An 18,373-nucleotide genomic window follows, 5' to 3' on the forward strand; every position below is an offset into this window, starting at 1 on the left:
GGTAGCATTCGTATATTTCAAAGTGAAAGGTACCCGATGGAGTTTTTACATTTAGATGTCAACTTGGGAACCAGCATTTCTCTGTATTTTCTAAGATTTTATAGTCCAAACAATCTATTGATAAATCAAGAAAATAATTTGATAATGAAAACAATAACTATTTGTAGGAACAATACATTAAAAGGGTACTCCAGTGCTTTTATATTGCACTTCCAAAAAGTCAGGGGAAAAATATTTTGGAAGGAATGGTCCTAATCAGTGCAGAAGAGGAGAGCTATCCCTATTACACTAGGCACTACATTTCCCATAATGCATCTCAACAATGGCTTTCATTAGACCCTACCTGCCTGGCAAAAGCCACAACTTTCAAATTCAACACCCAGTTCGTCACGCTTTTCTTACAAATTCATGTTGTCCAAACCCAAGCCGATATAACCCTGATGACATCATCAACCTCTAATGACATATGTGTAAAATCAGTGGAGTTCCCCATTAATCTGTGGCATTGATTATGTTCATTAATTTAAGCCATAAATATTAGCAGCTTCTTACTTGTCTCATATAGTTAATACATTTCATAAGTTATTCCTTTTGCGTGTCTGTGTGTGTCCAACAGGCCTTTACACACCGGGGGCATTTGGATGTCAAAGTATTTTTTTCAACTGTTGTTTTTGTCATATGCAAATATTACTGGACAAACTAAATTATTTTCAAAACAATGTTTTTTGCACCACCAAATGAGGCATCAACCAATCACGGGTTGAGTTGCAATACATATTTCAATTTAAAGAAAATTGAAGGCTCTGTATTATGAACCGAGACGGCAAACTTTATTACTCCTTTTAACTTTGACAAGACCAGATCCACTCCTCCTATTCTTAACCTTTCGCAATAAAAGCCATAGACATATAATATCCGCAGGCGAGTATTTCACCATTTCATTTTGTTTCATTCATCCGTCATGACCCTGGTGTGTGAAAGCTTTTTAAAAAGGTGTCATAATAAAAAGGCACATCTTAGTAATGGCCCACTTTTGTACTTCCATGCTATTTCACAGCCTCACAGCCTTTGATAAAAGAACATTTCAGTAATTAACATGAGGTGTCAATGTCAAAGAATCTATTCATGTTAGGGGCGTCACAGTGCCAACACACAACTAACTATCTTTGTTCTTGGCTTGTTTTTCTTCTTTGCTTTCATCCATGTCTGCTCAGGAGGAGTTGGAAATGCCTGCGAGAGCACAAGGGAGATTCCAAACTGTACTAGCGTGTAAAGTCGGAGCAACAGTTTATGTACAGAGCAAAGTATTACAGTGTCGGGGGGGGGGGGGTTCTCTTTTTCTGTTTTGTAATTCTCAACACAGCTGATGTTAATAGTTTTCTAAGGGACCTCATTTATACAGACGTGCACGGATGCCTCGTTCAACAACATCCATGCAGCAAATGTCAAGTTACACAATGAGATCATTGTAATTACTGGCAAACAATGTATACAGTTGTGTGGATGTAAGCTACACAACGACATTCACGTGCAGACTGAAATATCTTTCATCAAAACCTATGAAGAGTTATGTACATTTCCGAAGGAGTTTGCTTTGAAAGTCATTTCTGCCTATATAAAGACTATAATGTCTCAGTCTTCAATCAAACAGGGAATATTATCCAAATGTACAATATTATCATCTGTTCTGTTAAATGTATATATTATTACTTTCTATATGCTCGTAGTCTGAGTACCATGGCGACGACAGAGGATCTGACAATGGTCTGTTGTTGTTTTTTAAAGTGTGTTAAAAAGTCAAAAATCAATTTTGTTTTTGCTAAGGTCCTTGACTTGTGCATGGTCTTATTGAGGACACAGTTTCTGTGTTGTAGATAAGCAAGTGTTGTAAATAGTTATTTTCTAATCATTCATCAGAAGAGCCAGATCGACTTTGCCGAGACTTCAGTATTGCTCTCGTTACTGTCGGGCGATACGTATCTAGTAGAAAAGGGTTCGTATGTTGATACGGGTAGAACTGTGTTGGCTTAAAACATATCCAACTTCCCACCATTTCCTTGAGAGTGAAATGCATAAGATCAACATATTCAATATATTTATATTTGCATTAGGAATATACAATCGATATTCAGACATGTTTACACAGATGACAGTTTTTAAACCTACCTGGAACAAACGTTACTTTCCATTGGCTCTGGTAGTTCTGATTTAGCCCCAGAGCAAAAGCTGTATCAGTTATTATAAATATGTATTGTGGCTGCCAGTGATCAAATTCACAATATTCAAGTGATGGGAGAACCATGATGACATTCATTCCAAAAAATAAATGGTGATAATAACGGTTATGTGTACAACCTCTAAAATAGCAGCAGGTTTCTGTTTGGCAAAATACCAATCTTAATACAAATATGAATCTTTCAGTTATTTATGAATACTTGCACTTGTTTAAGGTTACACCTGCCGCTTTTGAAATCCATCTCTCGGAAAACCTACAGAGTATAAATATTTGAACATTGCTCATGTTATATTGAATATAGAATATCACAAATAGCTCCTTATTTTGTCCCTACATGGATACAACAGTGAGTTGGAATGAACCCATCAGTGCAGTGATTCTCACTTGGTCCTGCACAGGGTGCTCCATGCAGCTTGAGGACTGTTTACATTTGATAGCTATTTCTGTTCATTTGAAAATAAGAATAAACTAAAACTTGAATAGTGTCTCTAAATATGAAGACTGTAACATTTGTATTCATTTAAACATCTAATAAAATGCACAAAGAGGATTGTGGCCACTGATAACCATAAATTCCCCGTCACTTACAACCTCTATCTGCCCTAACTCAAGGTCTGAGTCACTAAGATATTGACGTAAAGTTATTACAGCACAAATAAAACAAAAAGTTTTGCAGCTTAGTGCAATTAACCTGTTTTTTTTGCATCTGATTCCAATTATCGATGTGGCAAAGTATTAATGTGCTGGGGCCAAAGAGTCGGTTGTGAGGCCATATAGACTGGGCTCTGGTTGGACTCATTTAACTTCTCTCCCTTCGTCGTGCCCATTTACGCCTCTGCGCCGCAGAGCACATACAGTATATGCGGGTGGAGGAAATGATACCACATTAATGAGGAAAATATGAATTATATTCTCTAATTTTGAGACATTTTTTGAGTTTATTAATTACCTTCAGCGATCCCATGGCAGCAAAAATTGAGAGATGCTGTGCGCATCTATGCACGAAGCACAGCAGCGTAACTTCATTAATTATTTGGGGAGCTTTATTTATTTAGTGTTCATGACACACCTGACCCACACAATTAGGGATCGCTGCATGTATTGAACAAACTCAGAAGTTGTCTCAAAAAACTCTTAAAATAAGAGAATGTAATTATTATTTTTCTCATTAATGACGCATCACCCACCTGCAACAGTGTTCTGCAGCGCAGAGGCGTATCTGTGCACCGTTTGATGCATTCCTGGCTCAGACTGTCACCCGTCACAACTGACGCATTGGCTTTAAGCCCATTTCTACTTTACCACGTGGGTGATTGCAATCACATGCAAATTATATTTGTGCAGCAATATGATTAGGTCACTATCTTTAGTGAATCGGACCTATAGTCAGGGCAGATAGTGGTTGCAAATAATGCACTGTCAGCGGCCGCAATCCATTCTTTGTGAATTCACCCCTCAGTGCACTAATCATTTCAGTGTAACTGCACGTGGCTATCAGCGCGGATTTTATTGAATTGGAATTTTTCTGCAATAAGTCTCATTTGATTAGAAAGGGGTAGATTTTATGCTAAATATCTGCATATTACCTCATTGAAAAATATCACAGGAGCACCGAGACGCTGTTTGCTTGGCAGCACAGTGAGGGAAACATTTCACCCTCGGCAGGTGCTTTGAGAATTACAAGCTTTCTTTCTATCTTCTTTGCACAGGTTTATTGGCCTCAAAAGCCGTGCAATCCTTTTTGAATTTTCCCGTAAGTGTACAAACAGATTATACACAGTACAATCTCGCTGGTAATGAATCCACTCGACCTGGTGCCAACAGGCTTCTTTTAAAAGCCCCACACTTGACTCACTGCTTTGCGGTTAGTTTGAAATGAGGGAGTATCGTTTTCCCAGCATAAAACCGTCCATCAGCGCTGTGTTCTCCAGGACTACAAAAGCTGAGTGGCTGCGGGTTGTCTCCCGTCGGCCTCCTGGTATCCAGCATGATGATAATCAAAAGGAAGCTGGACAGCTGAGCAGAGGATGCTCCATGCAGAGCTTTCCCACAATGCTCAGCTCAAGTAAACAGCACTTGCAGGAGAAGCGAGAGGGACAGGGGAACACTGCACAAAGTTATAGGCTGTCACATCACACATGCATTACCTCAAACAGAGTTCTCATCTCAAGCCGAACAGCCATGCCAAGCCTTGTTACTGCAGACAGAATACACATTAAAGAAAGATTGTTTTATAGCTTTGTTTGTTGTTTTCAACTGTCATGAGCAAAGTGTTTTGGATTTTCACTTTGTTCTGATTCTTATTAACAAACCTGTATTTGGAGAAACAGTAAAATAACTATCAAAAAGTTTGTGCTTAGTGCTACTCAAATCATACTTGTTGTTTCTTCTTTTTTCCCCCTCTTGGACCCTTTGATATTGTAAAGAATGTACGAGGACTCGACTGGTTCATAGCCAGGCCTTAATGCTTTGTAGCAGCTGTAGCTGGGCAAGAATTTGGAACTCTGTAAAAGTCTGAAAAGAAAGTGGGGAATAGCTAGTAAAAATGTTGTACTTCACATCTGCTCAGAATTATTGGAACTGTCCCCAGCAAAATACATTTATACATGTTGGGTGATTTCCTCATTGTTCATTCAATCACCACTTTGATCACTGGAAATTGCTGCCTGGTCTGGTATCTTAAATGCCACATTATACTGTATTATACTTTTCGTGGGGATCCATACTTGAAAATTGTAAGAGTTTCTTGCTTTGGTCATATTTCAGAAGGCATAGCGATGTTCTTCAGTGCACAAAAATCGACAATGCATGCATCATCAGTAATGTTCTGTTTCATCTTTATTTCAATATTTCTATGGTAAGGAAACTGTCATTTTGAAATTGTTTCAAATAAATGTATTTTTGTACATCAACGCATTTGTTCTCTGGGTCGTGACATTTCTGTGAACTGAAGGGTGCAAAGAAGATGATGCTCGGCTGATGACTCAAAGCCCCACCACCAATCTACAGTATGGAAGCTGTCTTCCTGCTCCTCCTCCACTCATAGACCCAAAGCTGCAACCAAAACCCTGTGCCATTATGTCAGCTCTCACATAACATACAGTGACTCGGTTTAAAGAAAGGTCAAAATGAACATGTGTCTTTAGCCGTTTTCCCTATTTTTAGCATTATCAAGATGATGGGCAAGTGCATAAGAATATTGCTAAGTGAACAGAAACCTACAATGCTAACATTTTCAGTTGGATTTAAATAATCTGGCTAAAGAGTTAGCTTGTTTTTTTCCCTGTTGCCGTGTTCCCATACCGCCGCAATGACTGTACTTTGATGGGTACAAAGTCATGACTGATAGAAACAAGTGACAAAACTGCAACAATTAGCCACACGATATAAAATAAAACTTTACTCTAAAAACCACAACACTCTCAAATCACTGAGACACAGAGAGAGAAAATAAATGGAATGAGAAGAAGATTGAAAATGAGATATTTTCACTTGTGAACTAACTATTATTCTGTGAGCTTCATGCAATAGGAAGATGGCATTTTCCTTCCACATGCGTGTCCTTCAAATGTGTGGAATTTGTTATTAGGACTTATAAGAGGAAAGGAAAGTTTCTTGATAAAAAATAATGTTGGTTAGTAATTTGGGGTTTCTACAAAGCCAACCTCTTGATTATAATATGATGTTAAAGTTCTATATACACGACTGTGGCTCAGAAGATCGGCGGTTCGATCCCTGGCTCCTCTAGTCCATGTCGATGTGTCCTTGTCTCCTTAATCCCAAATTGCTTCCGAAAGCTGTGCCATTGGTGTGTGAATGAGTGAATGACATGTAGTGTAAAAGCGCTTTCTGGTTTTACGTTATTTAAGTACAAGTCCATATATTGTCTTTTTCTGGCAGGGTGCTGGGAAGCACCCAGTATTTCATCCGACAACAACCGGTCTAACCACCGATGCATCACTTCTTTTATAATCTATTTGGGCTATTATCTATTTGTTTGACATTGTTTTTAATAACCATGAGCACCAACCAAGATGCTTGACCTCATACTTAGTATGGATAAGGTTGTCACCGCTCAATCTGACAGCCGTAACGTTAGAGCAAGAAGGACGATCCCCTTGACGCTTCCTTTGAGACAAGGCGTACGTTGATTAAATCGTACACTCAACAGCAACATTCAGTGTCCGCTCAACCAATCTGCTCCCACTAATGGGCTTCTCTCTCTTTGTTATGATATTGTCTGTCTGACATATAAAGCTCAGGACAGACAGAAATGGCCAAAACAAGCTTATTTTCCATTCTCTACAGTGACGTCACCAGCACTTTTCTGAAAGCTTTAGAGATTTTCAACAAGAAGCGCTCGGAGCTGCCGCAGAAAAAAGGTGGAGCACTCAGAAAAGAAGTCGTTGAGTGGAGTGCTTTGTCTCCCGGCGGCCGCATACGCTCTCTCCGCTGGCGCTCAGAAACAAACGCTGTGTGAACACAGGCTCTTAAACTGCCTTTTTTTGGCCACTTGAAGGGCAAAGTTTGCATACAACATTGACATATTACCTTTGAAGTTGTTATGATGACCTTGTCAGGAAACATTATGAGCAACCCCTCTCACATTGTTTTGTTTTTTTTATCATTTGATACATTGTTATATATGAGGTTATTGATGATATTGATAATGCCAGCTTTAACGAGCTCACATAGCAATGCTGCCTTGTCTACATGATGTTAAACAGCGAACCGATTGCAGTGCACAGTATTTCGTGACATGTATAATTTTGATATAAATATTTGTACAGGCCACAGTCACTAGCAATGCTGACAGTTCAGAGGAAAAACAGAATTTAAGATAAAGGATGAATTAATTTGAATTATAGACACAGACCCGATCCAAAGACTCTGTTCAGGGCATTTGCGCCAATGTGGTATGCACCCAAACCACTCGTCTTTCGGGTCGCCCATATTGAGAGTGTTTTTGACAAGACTCAGTAATTATATTGCTATTAAATTATCAAGAAAAAAATAGAGAAATAAATAGCTCCTTTGTCATGAAGAAAAAAAAACGATACAGTACTTTACATCTGGGGATACAAATGTCAACTGTAGATGAAAAACAAGACGCAATAAAGCCTCCCCCACCATGGATTCAACTTGGGAAAAGACCTTGAACGTTTTTAGGTGCTTCTTTTGGTTCAGTCTGTTCATATCAACCCAATATCCAGCAGAAGCAGGCAGCTGTTGATATCAATAAAAAAAAACTCTGAAAACACTGTGCTCTACCTGGCCATTATCAAACAGAAGACACAATTATCATTCTGAAATTAGCAAAGAGCTGATGGACATATTTAGCAACATAAAGAGCCAGACATTTTTCTTAGAAATTGGATGACCAAAAAAGAGCTAAAACGAGAGTGAATATGATTCCTCAGGTGACCACAAACATGACTCCAAAGAAATGCAACATATTCATCATTTGTCAATATTTTACCACATAAACTTCATAAGTTCATAGATAATATGTCAATGTTATGTTTACAGATTATGCATGTGCTATATCCTGCCTTGGAATGCTTCACTTATTTGCTGCAGTGGGCCGATCACTACACTTGAGGGTTCGGGTCAGGTGTTGATAAGAATTGGGCCAGCCTACATGGGATGGCTTTGACCTTGTAGAAACAGACATGATATATCTGAGGGCGATGGAGCAGTTACAGCCATTATTAATTGGGACTTCAATTACCACCAGAGTGATGGTCTTGTCCCCGAGAAGTCAAATCTATGATTTGATGGCCCCTGCACAAGAATCCTGTATGCAAATGTCCATTCAGTGAGGAGCAAAATGATTGGAGGAGAGATATTTGTTGTGCTCAATGAAAGACTTTTCTCCAGAGTGAGAACAGCATTGTCGTCTCAGATCCACCATCACTGCTCTCCCTGCTTAGGATTACTTCCACTAGAGTATGAAAATACCCTGTCGCTTCATAAAAGCTTCCCTCAATTACAGTTTATTCCACTTTTTTCAGTTTTCTCTGGCTGTGGCAGATGAGACTCGGACATGAAAAGGAATTATTGAAGTTATCAATTAAAAATAGCAAAGCTGGCACAAACAAAAGCCATTTGTCTTTGTTCACCGGGGAAGTCTTAGAGCAGCCTCATTATACTGTGGCTTGACTTAATCTTGGGCCCCTGTTGCTCCCTTTCACCTTGGGAGTCTGATACAATGTATTACAGGGCTCTTAGAATCCTGAACACATACTCTAACCCTTGGTGCAGGTTACCGATAACTTGCATGTCAGGTGGAGGACAGAAGCGCAGTGCAAGCCTAATGTGGAAAAAACAGGTTAAAGTTGGTTTCCACTGACAATATTACAGTTTCTGCACGGTTGGATTTTTTTACACTTTATTACTGATCAGTAGAACGGATGTCAGATCAGGAGAGACTATAGATTTACACATTTATATTCAGCTGCACAAGCTGACTTTGGAAACAGCATGGATACGCTTTGACTTGTATCCCCAATGTTTTGTAACACAGATTTTAAGATTTTCTCCAACTGTGGCTCAATAGATCAACATGTGCAAATAACATGAATGAATGGACGGAGGGAAATGCTAGCAAAAAACAGTGAGATATGAATACATTACAATAAATAATGGGAAGTAAATAAAACCTAATTTTTCAGTGAGACAGCACCCATCTTCACCCTTTAGTTCACACGTGTCAAACTCAAGGCCCGCGGGCCGAATCCGGCCCGCCACGTCATTTTATGTGGCCCACGAGTCCACCAGCAAAACAAAAAAAAAAAGTTATTTTTTATACTACGTTACTCTTAGCTTCTAATGCTGATGTAGGTGGGTTTACATTGGAGCTAGTTGAAGGCTAAAGAGTGCCTTGCTCGCGATACCAAGATGCCATGGCGAAGCCCAAGCGTATCATGTCGAAATGCCTGTTGTACTTTCTCTTTAAAAAGATAGTTCGACATTCGTAATAGATTGACATATGCTTATAGTCTTCTCAGGTGGAGCAGTAACTTTCAACGAACTCTGGTAATTGCCAAACAACAACAGCCTTGATTATCGATCGACTACCAGGTTAATTTAACATGGACAACTGATTACAGGTGTTGCTGACCTTGTTGTCTTTATTAGCAGCTGTTGTCCAGTTAAAGTCTGCATTTCAGCGGAGGAAGCAGCTGTTATTGGAGCGATTAGCGAGCGGTGTGTCCAGGGGCGTTATCAGCCCTACGGAGAGGCCGTCTGAAGTCACGGTTAGCGGCTTTGAGGACGATGGACACAAAACGGAGGACTTTCCTGTCTAATGCTTATTTTGTTCTGCACAACTATTGTGAAGTCTGCAGATAAAATGTACAAGGGACAAAACAGTAATTGCTCTCCAGTAGGACAACATGACTGAGGGACGTGTGTTGACCACATTTATGGACCCATAATCTAGTAAACTTTTATGTGTTAGTGTTCATTTTAAAGTAGATTTGATGTGTGAGAGAGCAAGACCATTCATTCTTAAAGACTACTTTATTACTACCCGCACGCCCAGTGTACGTGAATAGTCACGTGATATTCGAAAACAATGCTGAAACGCTGTGTGGACGGAGATCGTTTTTTGTTTGTTAAAACAAAACTTTTAAACGAAAACGTATTAGTGTGGATGTAGACTCGGGGACAGAGGGGCTGAAAAGCCGCATGCAGCTCCGGAGCCGCGGGTTGCCGACCCCTGATTTAGAGGAATGCAAATTACTACCTGTGCAGGGTGGCTCAGTGGGTGTAACACTAACGTACACATCAGTAAATCTGTGAGTTTTAGCAATTTTTTGAAACTCCTGACTAAGCGTATGGGAGATGTGTTGTTTGGCACAGGACTGGTTTGAGAGTAAAAGCCATTAAGGGGGGCCTGATGCATAGTGGACTTCTGTGATAATAATCAATTTACTAGTTCTATCACCAAATCACATTTGGAGAGAAGAGCACATTACATAAACAGAGGCACTTAGTGAGATCAAAAGCTCTTTGCTCATTCAAGAGCTCCACCAACACTTACCCAGCGAGGCACACTGCAGGGACACCTTTGACCTTTGTAACGCTGTCATAGGAAAACAGCCTTCACACCCAATTAACTAAGCTGGGCTTCACAGAGAGGAACCTTTGCCTCCCTCTACAGCAGTTACCATATGAATAACATATGAGTAATGACCCCCTGCCCAACAAATTACAATGTTCTCTCTTGTGTATTCAAGCAATTAAGTAATCATCATTCTCAACACTTAGACGAAGACAATAAGCATTGAGAGTGATCTCTGTATCCCACAAAACTGTTAGGATCTACATACAGCATGTATGAATACTCTTTGATTTATTATTTATGATTTTATACTTGCAGATGGAAATCATTGATATTCATAACCTGCCTCATATGTCAGAGGTGTTAGTGGGGCCTGCATTTTTGATCAGTTGAAACTGCAAGTCTCGGGCTATTTGTCACAAATTCAAAGCCAGAATGACTGTTCTGTATTGAGCTAAACTGTGCAAAAAAATCTTCTCGTCTAGTTTGAAACGTGGAATGCTTTCTCTGTGTACAGCTCACAGCTTTGTTGAGAGTGGTTGACTCAGACAGGGCAGCCCACACATATTGACTATTTCGACCAACATCCACTAAATCCTTTAGTGTTGTCAGTCAGAGAGAAACACATACGGAACGATGCAGGAAATACAGGCTACTAAAACACAACATTCACACTTTATTACACCATAAAACTACCCTGCTATGGAAGTTTGATGCCTGTGATTCGGTCATGCCGAAAGTGGTGACCAACACATCACTCCAAACTCATCACATCCTGCCAGTTGTTCAGTCGCCCTACACTTCACACCGAGTACGGAAGTTACAAAAGTTGACAAAACTAAGGTAAAATAAGTCGACGTTGACTTGGTTATACACAGGACAGCAGTCTCCTGGGTGAAAGTCCCATGTCTGTTTGACCCGTCGAGCCTCCTATCCCACCCGCCTTACACAGACGTTCTCGCTCTTTACACCACAACACTTGCTCTGATCGTATAATAATGACAAAGATGAGTTTACGTTGGAGTTACTCATAGAGGCGCTAAAGGGTGCCTCAATGTGTCGATATAGATGAGTTGGGAAAGAGAACGGGTTGTTCTGTTGTGCTGGCCCCCTTTACGTATGCTAATGGGCAAAAGACAAAGCAATATTATGGTAGGCCTGTTGTGTTGGATTACATCAGATTGTAAAGATGCGTGTAGTGAACAAATAGTCAAAAGTGTCAAATAGTTGACTATTCACGCAGACACAGGGCAACATTAGCATTCATTTGAAATACTGTTTCTAGTCAAAACACTACTCACTCTCCATTCTTCTGCCAAAACAACAATGAGCAGCAGTACAAAAACTAATGACAATTAACAATACATAAGGATACTTTAAGGTGCTATAAATGAGATTGAAAGCATTTATTTTGCCTCCATACGGCTCTCAACATGTCGACGGCTGAGCCTGCGGTTAATGTTGCTTCCAAGGCTAACAGCGCAAACAACAGCAAAAAGTGCAACAGCAGAGCTTACAGTGTTTACCTGAGAGGGAACCCAAGGGTGGGTGCTGTGCCTTTGCGATGACGCAGTCGGTTGGCACAGCATTATCGGCTGTAGCCGACGTATGACCGTAGTGAAGAGCAGCGTACGCGAGCTAACCAGCGGGGCACGCTCAGCGAGGTGGAGCACTTCCCAGCCGGAGGAGGAGCTCTGTTTGCAGGTCAAAAGTGACTGCAAATCTGGGTCTGGGTCTTTCCACGGCGGTCTGGTCGCTACCAGAGGCCCCGCCTAAGAATAACTATAGAAATTGTCAATCTTCTCGCTGATGGTCTTGTTCGCTTATGTAAGTCATATAGAGTCATCAGTATTAAATTGAGACTGTTTCATAACCAGTTAAAAGACGCTTGAAGACACTTAAACCATATCCAGAGTGTCAACACCAACAGTATTCACAACAGATTCATTCATAATGGGCAAAGCAGAAATATAATCAGTGCAAAAATTGTAACGTCTCAAGCCGGGACTGTTTCGATGATTCGCCCTCTGCTTGATACAGTAAAGTTCATTCAGTATTACTGATGAATCCGACTAGCATTCCACAAAAAAACAAAAACAATGCAGTGTCAAGTTACACAGTCAATTCTTATGAGCTGTACAGTAAATGTATAAATATGACACCAAGCTTATAACAATGTAGCTACAGGGTCATAAATACCAGTAGGCTTAAGACAAGACAACATGTCTTGTTGTAATTAGTTCCATCTAACGGGCAAAGCCTCAGAGCTGGAGCCTGTGCTGTGACTAGAAGGTCACAGAGGCCAATTAGAGGGTTCAGCATGGCTGCAGAGATGGATGAGGCAGATATATCAGATGCAAAGAGTTGAACATCAATATGATTGCTCTATCTTGATAATAATTTAGATATTTGGATTAGCACTACCCATTAAAATAACCCATTAAAAGATAAGTATACGGGATACTGAGGCTAAGTTTGATTACTTTTAAGAAGGCTAAATGGATTGAAACTTATTAAAATCTTTAATGAAAAAGTACTTCATGAAGCAGATTATCTGTCTGAAAGTGAAAAACACTTCTCTCTGTTGCTTTAGCCAGCGGATAACAGTCATCTTTTCATTTTTGACTGACATATGAAATATGATAATTTGGCTTCCATTCACACAGGGATGATACACTAAGTGAAGCTGTCAGAAGCCGCGTCTCCTCAACAACACTAGTCAGAGTCCTGTTGCCACATCCTGACAGTTCGAAGAGTCTTTGTTGAATTGTGATCCCCGATGTATTGCGACAGCATCTGTGCTTTCATTTTCAATTTTACCGGCTCCAAAGGCCCATATGGAGACTGTCTGAAGCTATTGTGTCACTTGTGTATGCAGATCTTTCAGCTCTTTGCATTTCATGCTTGCACCTTGTTGCTTGGATGCAGATGCACTAGCCATTTATTTTGAAATCCTTTATTTTACCAGAATGATTTAAAGATTGGCTGTGGCTCTACTTTGTTTTATCGACGTGCATGACACAGTGCAGCAAGGGTTGATTTCTAATGGTAAATACACTGTAATCCCATTCAGTCGGGCGATGGGAGATAAACACAGCAAGACGTGCCTTGAGGTTCATTTATTCCCCCATAAACTTTGAGTAAAAGTAGAAGCTGGCTTCTTTGGGAGTATGTACCTCCACAGAATGAAAAACCTTGAAATGAGGTTACCCACCGGTGCATACACTGCATAGGAATACATGAGAGACAGATCAACGATGTTCAAAACCGTATTTGTGAAAAACATATTGACATTGCTGTGTGGATCTCTTGGTGCAATATTTCTTTAGTCGGTGAAAGTTCACAGAGGCCCACAGTTGCAGAATTGCAATATATATTTGTAACTGTCCAATAGTATTTATTTCTGACTGAATGTAGAGAAACACTGTCCCAACACCCCAGACTCTGAGTAATATCATAGCAACATTTTGGATGGGAAAATAGTTATACTGTAAGACATTCCACTTTCCAAGTTCAAACAATATTGCTGTCTCCCACTGAGCCACTGAACATTCTGTTGGACTAATTTCAACAATTTTCCAATTAAGTATTTTTTTGCTTTCATTCTAAAGATGTTTAGTGATTAAAAACTTAATTAAAATAAGAAGTATAATACACATGATTTAGAGGGATTTTTTTTTTCATTAGGTTTCAATGGGCGCCACTTATTCACACAAAATAAGCTCACAAAATCAGCCCACTGCTCCAAAAAAGCCTTAGGATGGGGTAAATGCAAAGGTAAAATAGTCCCAGATCCACCCGTCCAGGCAAATAGAGGTATACTGCATATGGTCTAGGACCTTGATCAGTATTTTCAATTTTTTTTTGTTAAAATCTGGATGATGATGAGCTCTATGGGTGTTTAACAGATTTGGTTTTATATCCTGCACATACCTGCAAACTCATAAGAGGTGAAAAAGGTGACAAGCAACAGAAACCCGAAACCCTGTCGGGGGGTGCGGGGGCATGCTCCCCGGGAGAATTTTATTTTAAATATGAGCGTTAAAATGTAGCATTCTGGTTTACTCTGAGAAGAAAATTAAGTGATAAGACAACATTTACAAAAAACAAATTTATTATTCAGTTATTAATCAGTATTAATAGTAGTTGAACAGCTGGCTAGTTAGCTTTTTTTATTTTCTCAATCAATATTATTATTATTATTATCAACCTGTATTTAGACAAAATCCATTGAGACCGAGGTCTCATTTTCAAAAGTTTTAGTTATATAACAGATAAAATAAAATAAATAATAATAAATAAGCTGCGCTACACAAATAGCATCCTCTTCGTTAAGCTCTTTCATTCTGAAAAATTGACCACATCATCTTATCAGTATCTGGGCCTCATTTGTCGTGGTCATAAACGTTATTATGACCACGAAATCATGTAGTTGGCCAACCCCAACTACATGATTCGCCTCATTCTACTTTGAGTAAAAAAAAAAAAAAAAACCTGCAACCAGATCCGGTGTAGACATCTTCACGTTAATTGGCCAAGACTCGACACATCAAAGATGTTTTATTGCGAAGATCACGACATCACCTTTTCTCACTCCAATCTGAAATATGCAGGCTGGACAGTTGACCCCCCTCCCCCCCCAAAAAAAAAAAAAAAACTCTACGGATCTACACGATTCACGTAGATGACGTATTTTGATTCAAAACGGCGAATTTCGCCGAAAAACGACAAGTTTGAAGGTATGCCAGCAACACATTGTACACATGTAACACATTTCTATCATCCTGCCTTTATTAACCCCAGTAAAGGTAAGCTTGTAATACCCCTGATCTGAGAATTAAGTGATGTCATATGTCAGTGTAGTTATGGGAACTCAAGGTCTGGAAGAAGTTATTTTCACGAGAGACATTCAGAAAGTAGCTCCTTTGAGTCATGTTGACTTTTTTCATTTAAAGGGTGACTGAAAGTAAAGGAATGAAACTGAATGTGGTATGGAAACTGAATGGAAATATGTGTCAGACACCTGGTTGATTCAGTAAATGGAAAAAATACATCTGCTGTTTCCATTTCTTGATTGTGTAAGTTATGAACTCCTTAGGATTGGGCCAATCTTGTCTGTTCACCTTGTGATTTTCAATTTCATTTTTTTCCAAAGGATGTGTATTTGCTTTTTGATGAAAATGATTTACATAAATAACAAACACTGAGAAGATGTGCAGATGCTGTGTGCTTCAGAATTACACGAAAGAATAATGATGAAAGACATCAAGGTCTAATGAGACATCTGGAATTGCATATAAAAACGCAACCTGGTGTATTCCTTCTCTCCCTGAGAAATGCTTGTCCTTGATGCCTTGTGCCTTGCTGAAGGATGCTGTGATTTGGTTGCCAAATGAGAAGGATTTTTGCTCTTTTTGAGCTGTATTTGATATGTTGCCTATAAATTCCTGAAGTCTTCGATGACAAGTACAGAAAACTCATCAGGCGGCATCAGACCAGAAACTTTGATTTACATTTCATCATGAAATACATTGGCGATGAGATTTTTTTCACCCAAATACTGGGAGACCCACAGTGAGGTTCGCTTTTATACAGCTGGCTGTATAGAATGAGGCACCAACAATTGTCTAAAGCAGGTGATTGAGATTGGATGCCAGTTTTATAGTCTGTGTTCGTTATTTATGGCAACTCAAACTGACAGCAAACAACAGGGTTAGAGCTCCTCAAACGCCGATGCCGCAATCTGGCAAAGATTAAATATCAGTTTAAAAGGTCAATTAAGCTTGATCTACACTCTGACTCGGAACAAAACGATTCTCCCAGGAGTCTAGTAGGCAGTTGAATTAATTACCAAAAAGGTCTTGCAGATGAAACTGCTCCTCAGATAAAAGTGCTGCGTGAATGGAGAGCCAATAAAACTGTTGAAACCTTTGAACTATATTTTAGCCCGGTCTATTTAATTGGAGCATGTTATCTCACTACAGGTGAAATTGCTATGAAATGAAGTGAGGATATCCAAGGGTCCCAAAGGTTCATTCTTACCGACCCTCTGACCCCTTCTTCCAACACCACCATTAGACCAAAGTTTGATCCTGTACTCATGATGAGTTTGTCATCATGAAAATGTGCTCATTCATGTTCCCCAGAGGTTTAACCCTCCTCACTTGCACCATGCACAGACGTCAACATGTCTACATTTTAAGTAACAAACTGAAAACCAACATCCATGAAATTTTATTTGGATATTTAATTGTCAACTTTTGTGTTGAACCTCTTTTACTTTCATACAAGATGACTCATACTCAAATGAGCATATTCCAGTAAAATTTGCAGTGGGCCCACCTCCACAACACATTCTCAGAGCAATGCGTCAAATAACTTGTATTTTGTGTATGTATGTATCTGTGTATGCATTTTCTCTTTTCTTTTTTAACTTTTTTTTAAAAAGCCTCCTGGGGACAGGTGTTGCAAATTAGCATTTTGCTACAAACACTTAACACAGTGCATCAGGTCATTGTGTATTAATGTATGTTACAATTCTAATGCCACTGTGATGTCCATATCAAATAAAATAAAACATAACATAACTGTTTACACTTTTCTTCAGTTGCATGTCCCGTTACAGCCGGCCGAATCTGCTCATTGTTTGCAGCCGCGAAATGAGAGATCCTGCTTTCACTAACTCATCAATGTGCGACAAAGGAAAAGCCCGCTTCATACGTCATCAACGTGGGACAAACTTACGCTATGGGAAACTCCGACCTAAGTTGAAAGGGTGCATGGACACGCACCAGAAATAATGACTGCTGACGGGCCTCCAATGCCCGTCAGTATGTTTCTTAGTTTGCTGGCACGTCCACATTATGGAGGATGAGTATGTAGCTAGCCTTCCAGCTAGCAAGTCACTAACTAGAGGTCCTGGGACAGGCACACGCCACGGCGTCACCTCCGTTGTAAATAGAGCAATCCAGGGGACAGTTGGCTAACTAGCTGTTATATGATAACGACAATGTTAGTTGACCATTTGAGTGAATGTAAATGTTTTATATCCAGCCATGTTCTCCTGAAGGAGAATCTCTTTGTTTTTTTACACGAATGAACGGCTGAGAGGTTTGTATTAAGAGTACATTGTTTGCATCTTGTAATAAATATTAATATGTTCTTTGTGTTGTGTCTATTTGCCTTTTCTGTTGAGAAGATAACTAAGACTTTTGTGGGTTTTGAGGCAGTGATGGCCTTTCAATGTCATTTATAAATGCTTTGTAATGCATAGATAGTCCTCACTTTAGATGAGGTCACACACAATACTGAACTAACAAGCTTATTAATCAAGAATAAAACATTTATAACTGTTATGAATTGTATACTAATGAATATTAATGCAGGAACAATGCTTTACAAATGATGAATTAAGTGTTTACTCATAGTTAACTAATGGTTATTTATTTATTTATTGGTTTATTTGAACGGGACAGTGCACATTAATAAAAACATTTCTGCAAATGCGCCAGAGTTAGCCAAAAGGCTATTTTTCATCTGTAGTCCCAAAGGCAGATGTTTACAAAATAAACCTATGTACACACCGCCGGCAGAAGGACGATAAACTCTCTTTCCCCGCCGAAGATTTCCGGGACAGACGGCCGACCCCCGTCTCTCAGCCGAAGTTCACCAAGCTCCGCAGCAAGGAGTCAAGTCTGCGCCCAGCTCAGAAGCAGCGCCACCGAGAGTCTCCGACTACTCGAGGACCGAATATTTCCTACCACTGGAAACCGACCCTACCGAAAGAAGCTTCTAAAAGTAAGAGTATCATTGGTATCTGGGCATTAGTTTAATTTAGACTATTAGTTTATGTCGGTGTTATTCCTGTATCTTGTTGTGTTAAGTTACTGTCGTGTTATAACGTGTTATCGCGCAAGCATCGCGGACCACGGAGTCCCGTTATACTGTGTATTTCCTGCTGTAACTGTTTGCATTAGATCCGTCGCTGCTAGTGGATGTGGAGTTTGTGATTTTATCACTTTAAAGACTAAAACCACGGTGGCGGACCCTCGTCTCGCCGACCGAGTTTC

The 18,373-nt window shown here is 39.7% G+C and overlaps 1 protein-coding gene across 1 annotated transcript in view; it reads left to right on the forward strand.

Annotated features, from left to right (window-relative positions):
• sorcs3a (sortilin related VPS10 domain containing receptor 3a) overlaps positions 1–1,273 on the forward strand; it is a 204,646-nt gene extending 203,373 nt beyond the window's left edge. Inside the window, exon 27 of the mRNA XM_076091868.1 lies at positions 1,215–1,273. Coding sequence (XP_075947983.1) covers positions 1,215–1,273 — 59 coding nt within the window. The remainder of the gene's footprint in view (positions 1–1,214) is intronic.
• Positions 1,274–18,373: the final 17,100 nt, after the last annotated feature.

This window comes from Anarhichas minor, unplaced genomic scaffold (assembly GCF_050575085.1).
Source record: "Anarhichas minor isolate MPS153535 unplaced genomic scaffold, ASM5057508v1 ptg000014l, whole genome shotgun sequence".
NCBI classification, from domain to species: Eukaryota; Metazoa; Chordata; class Actinopteri; order Perciformes; family Anarhichadidae; genus Anarhichas; species Anarhichas minor.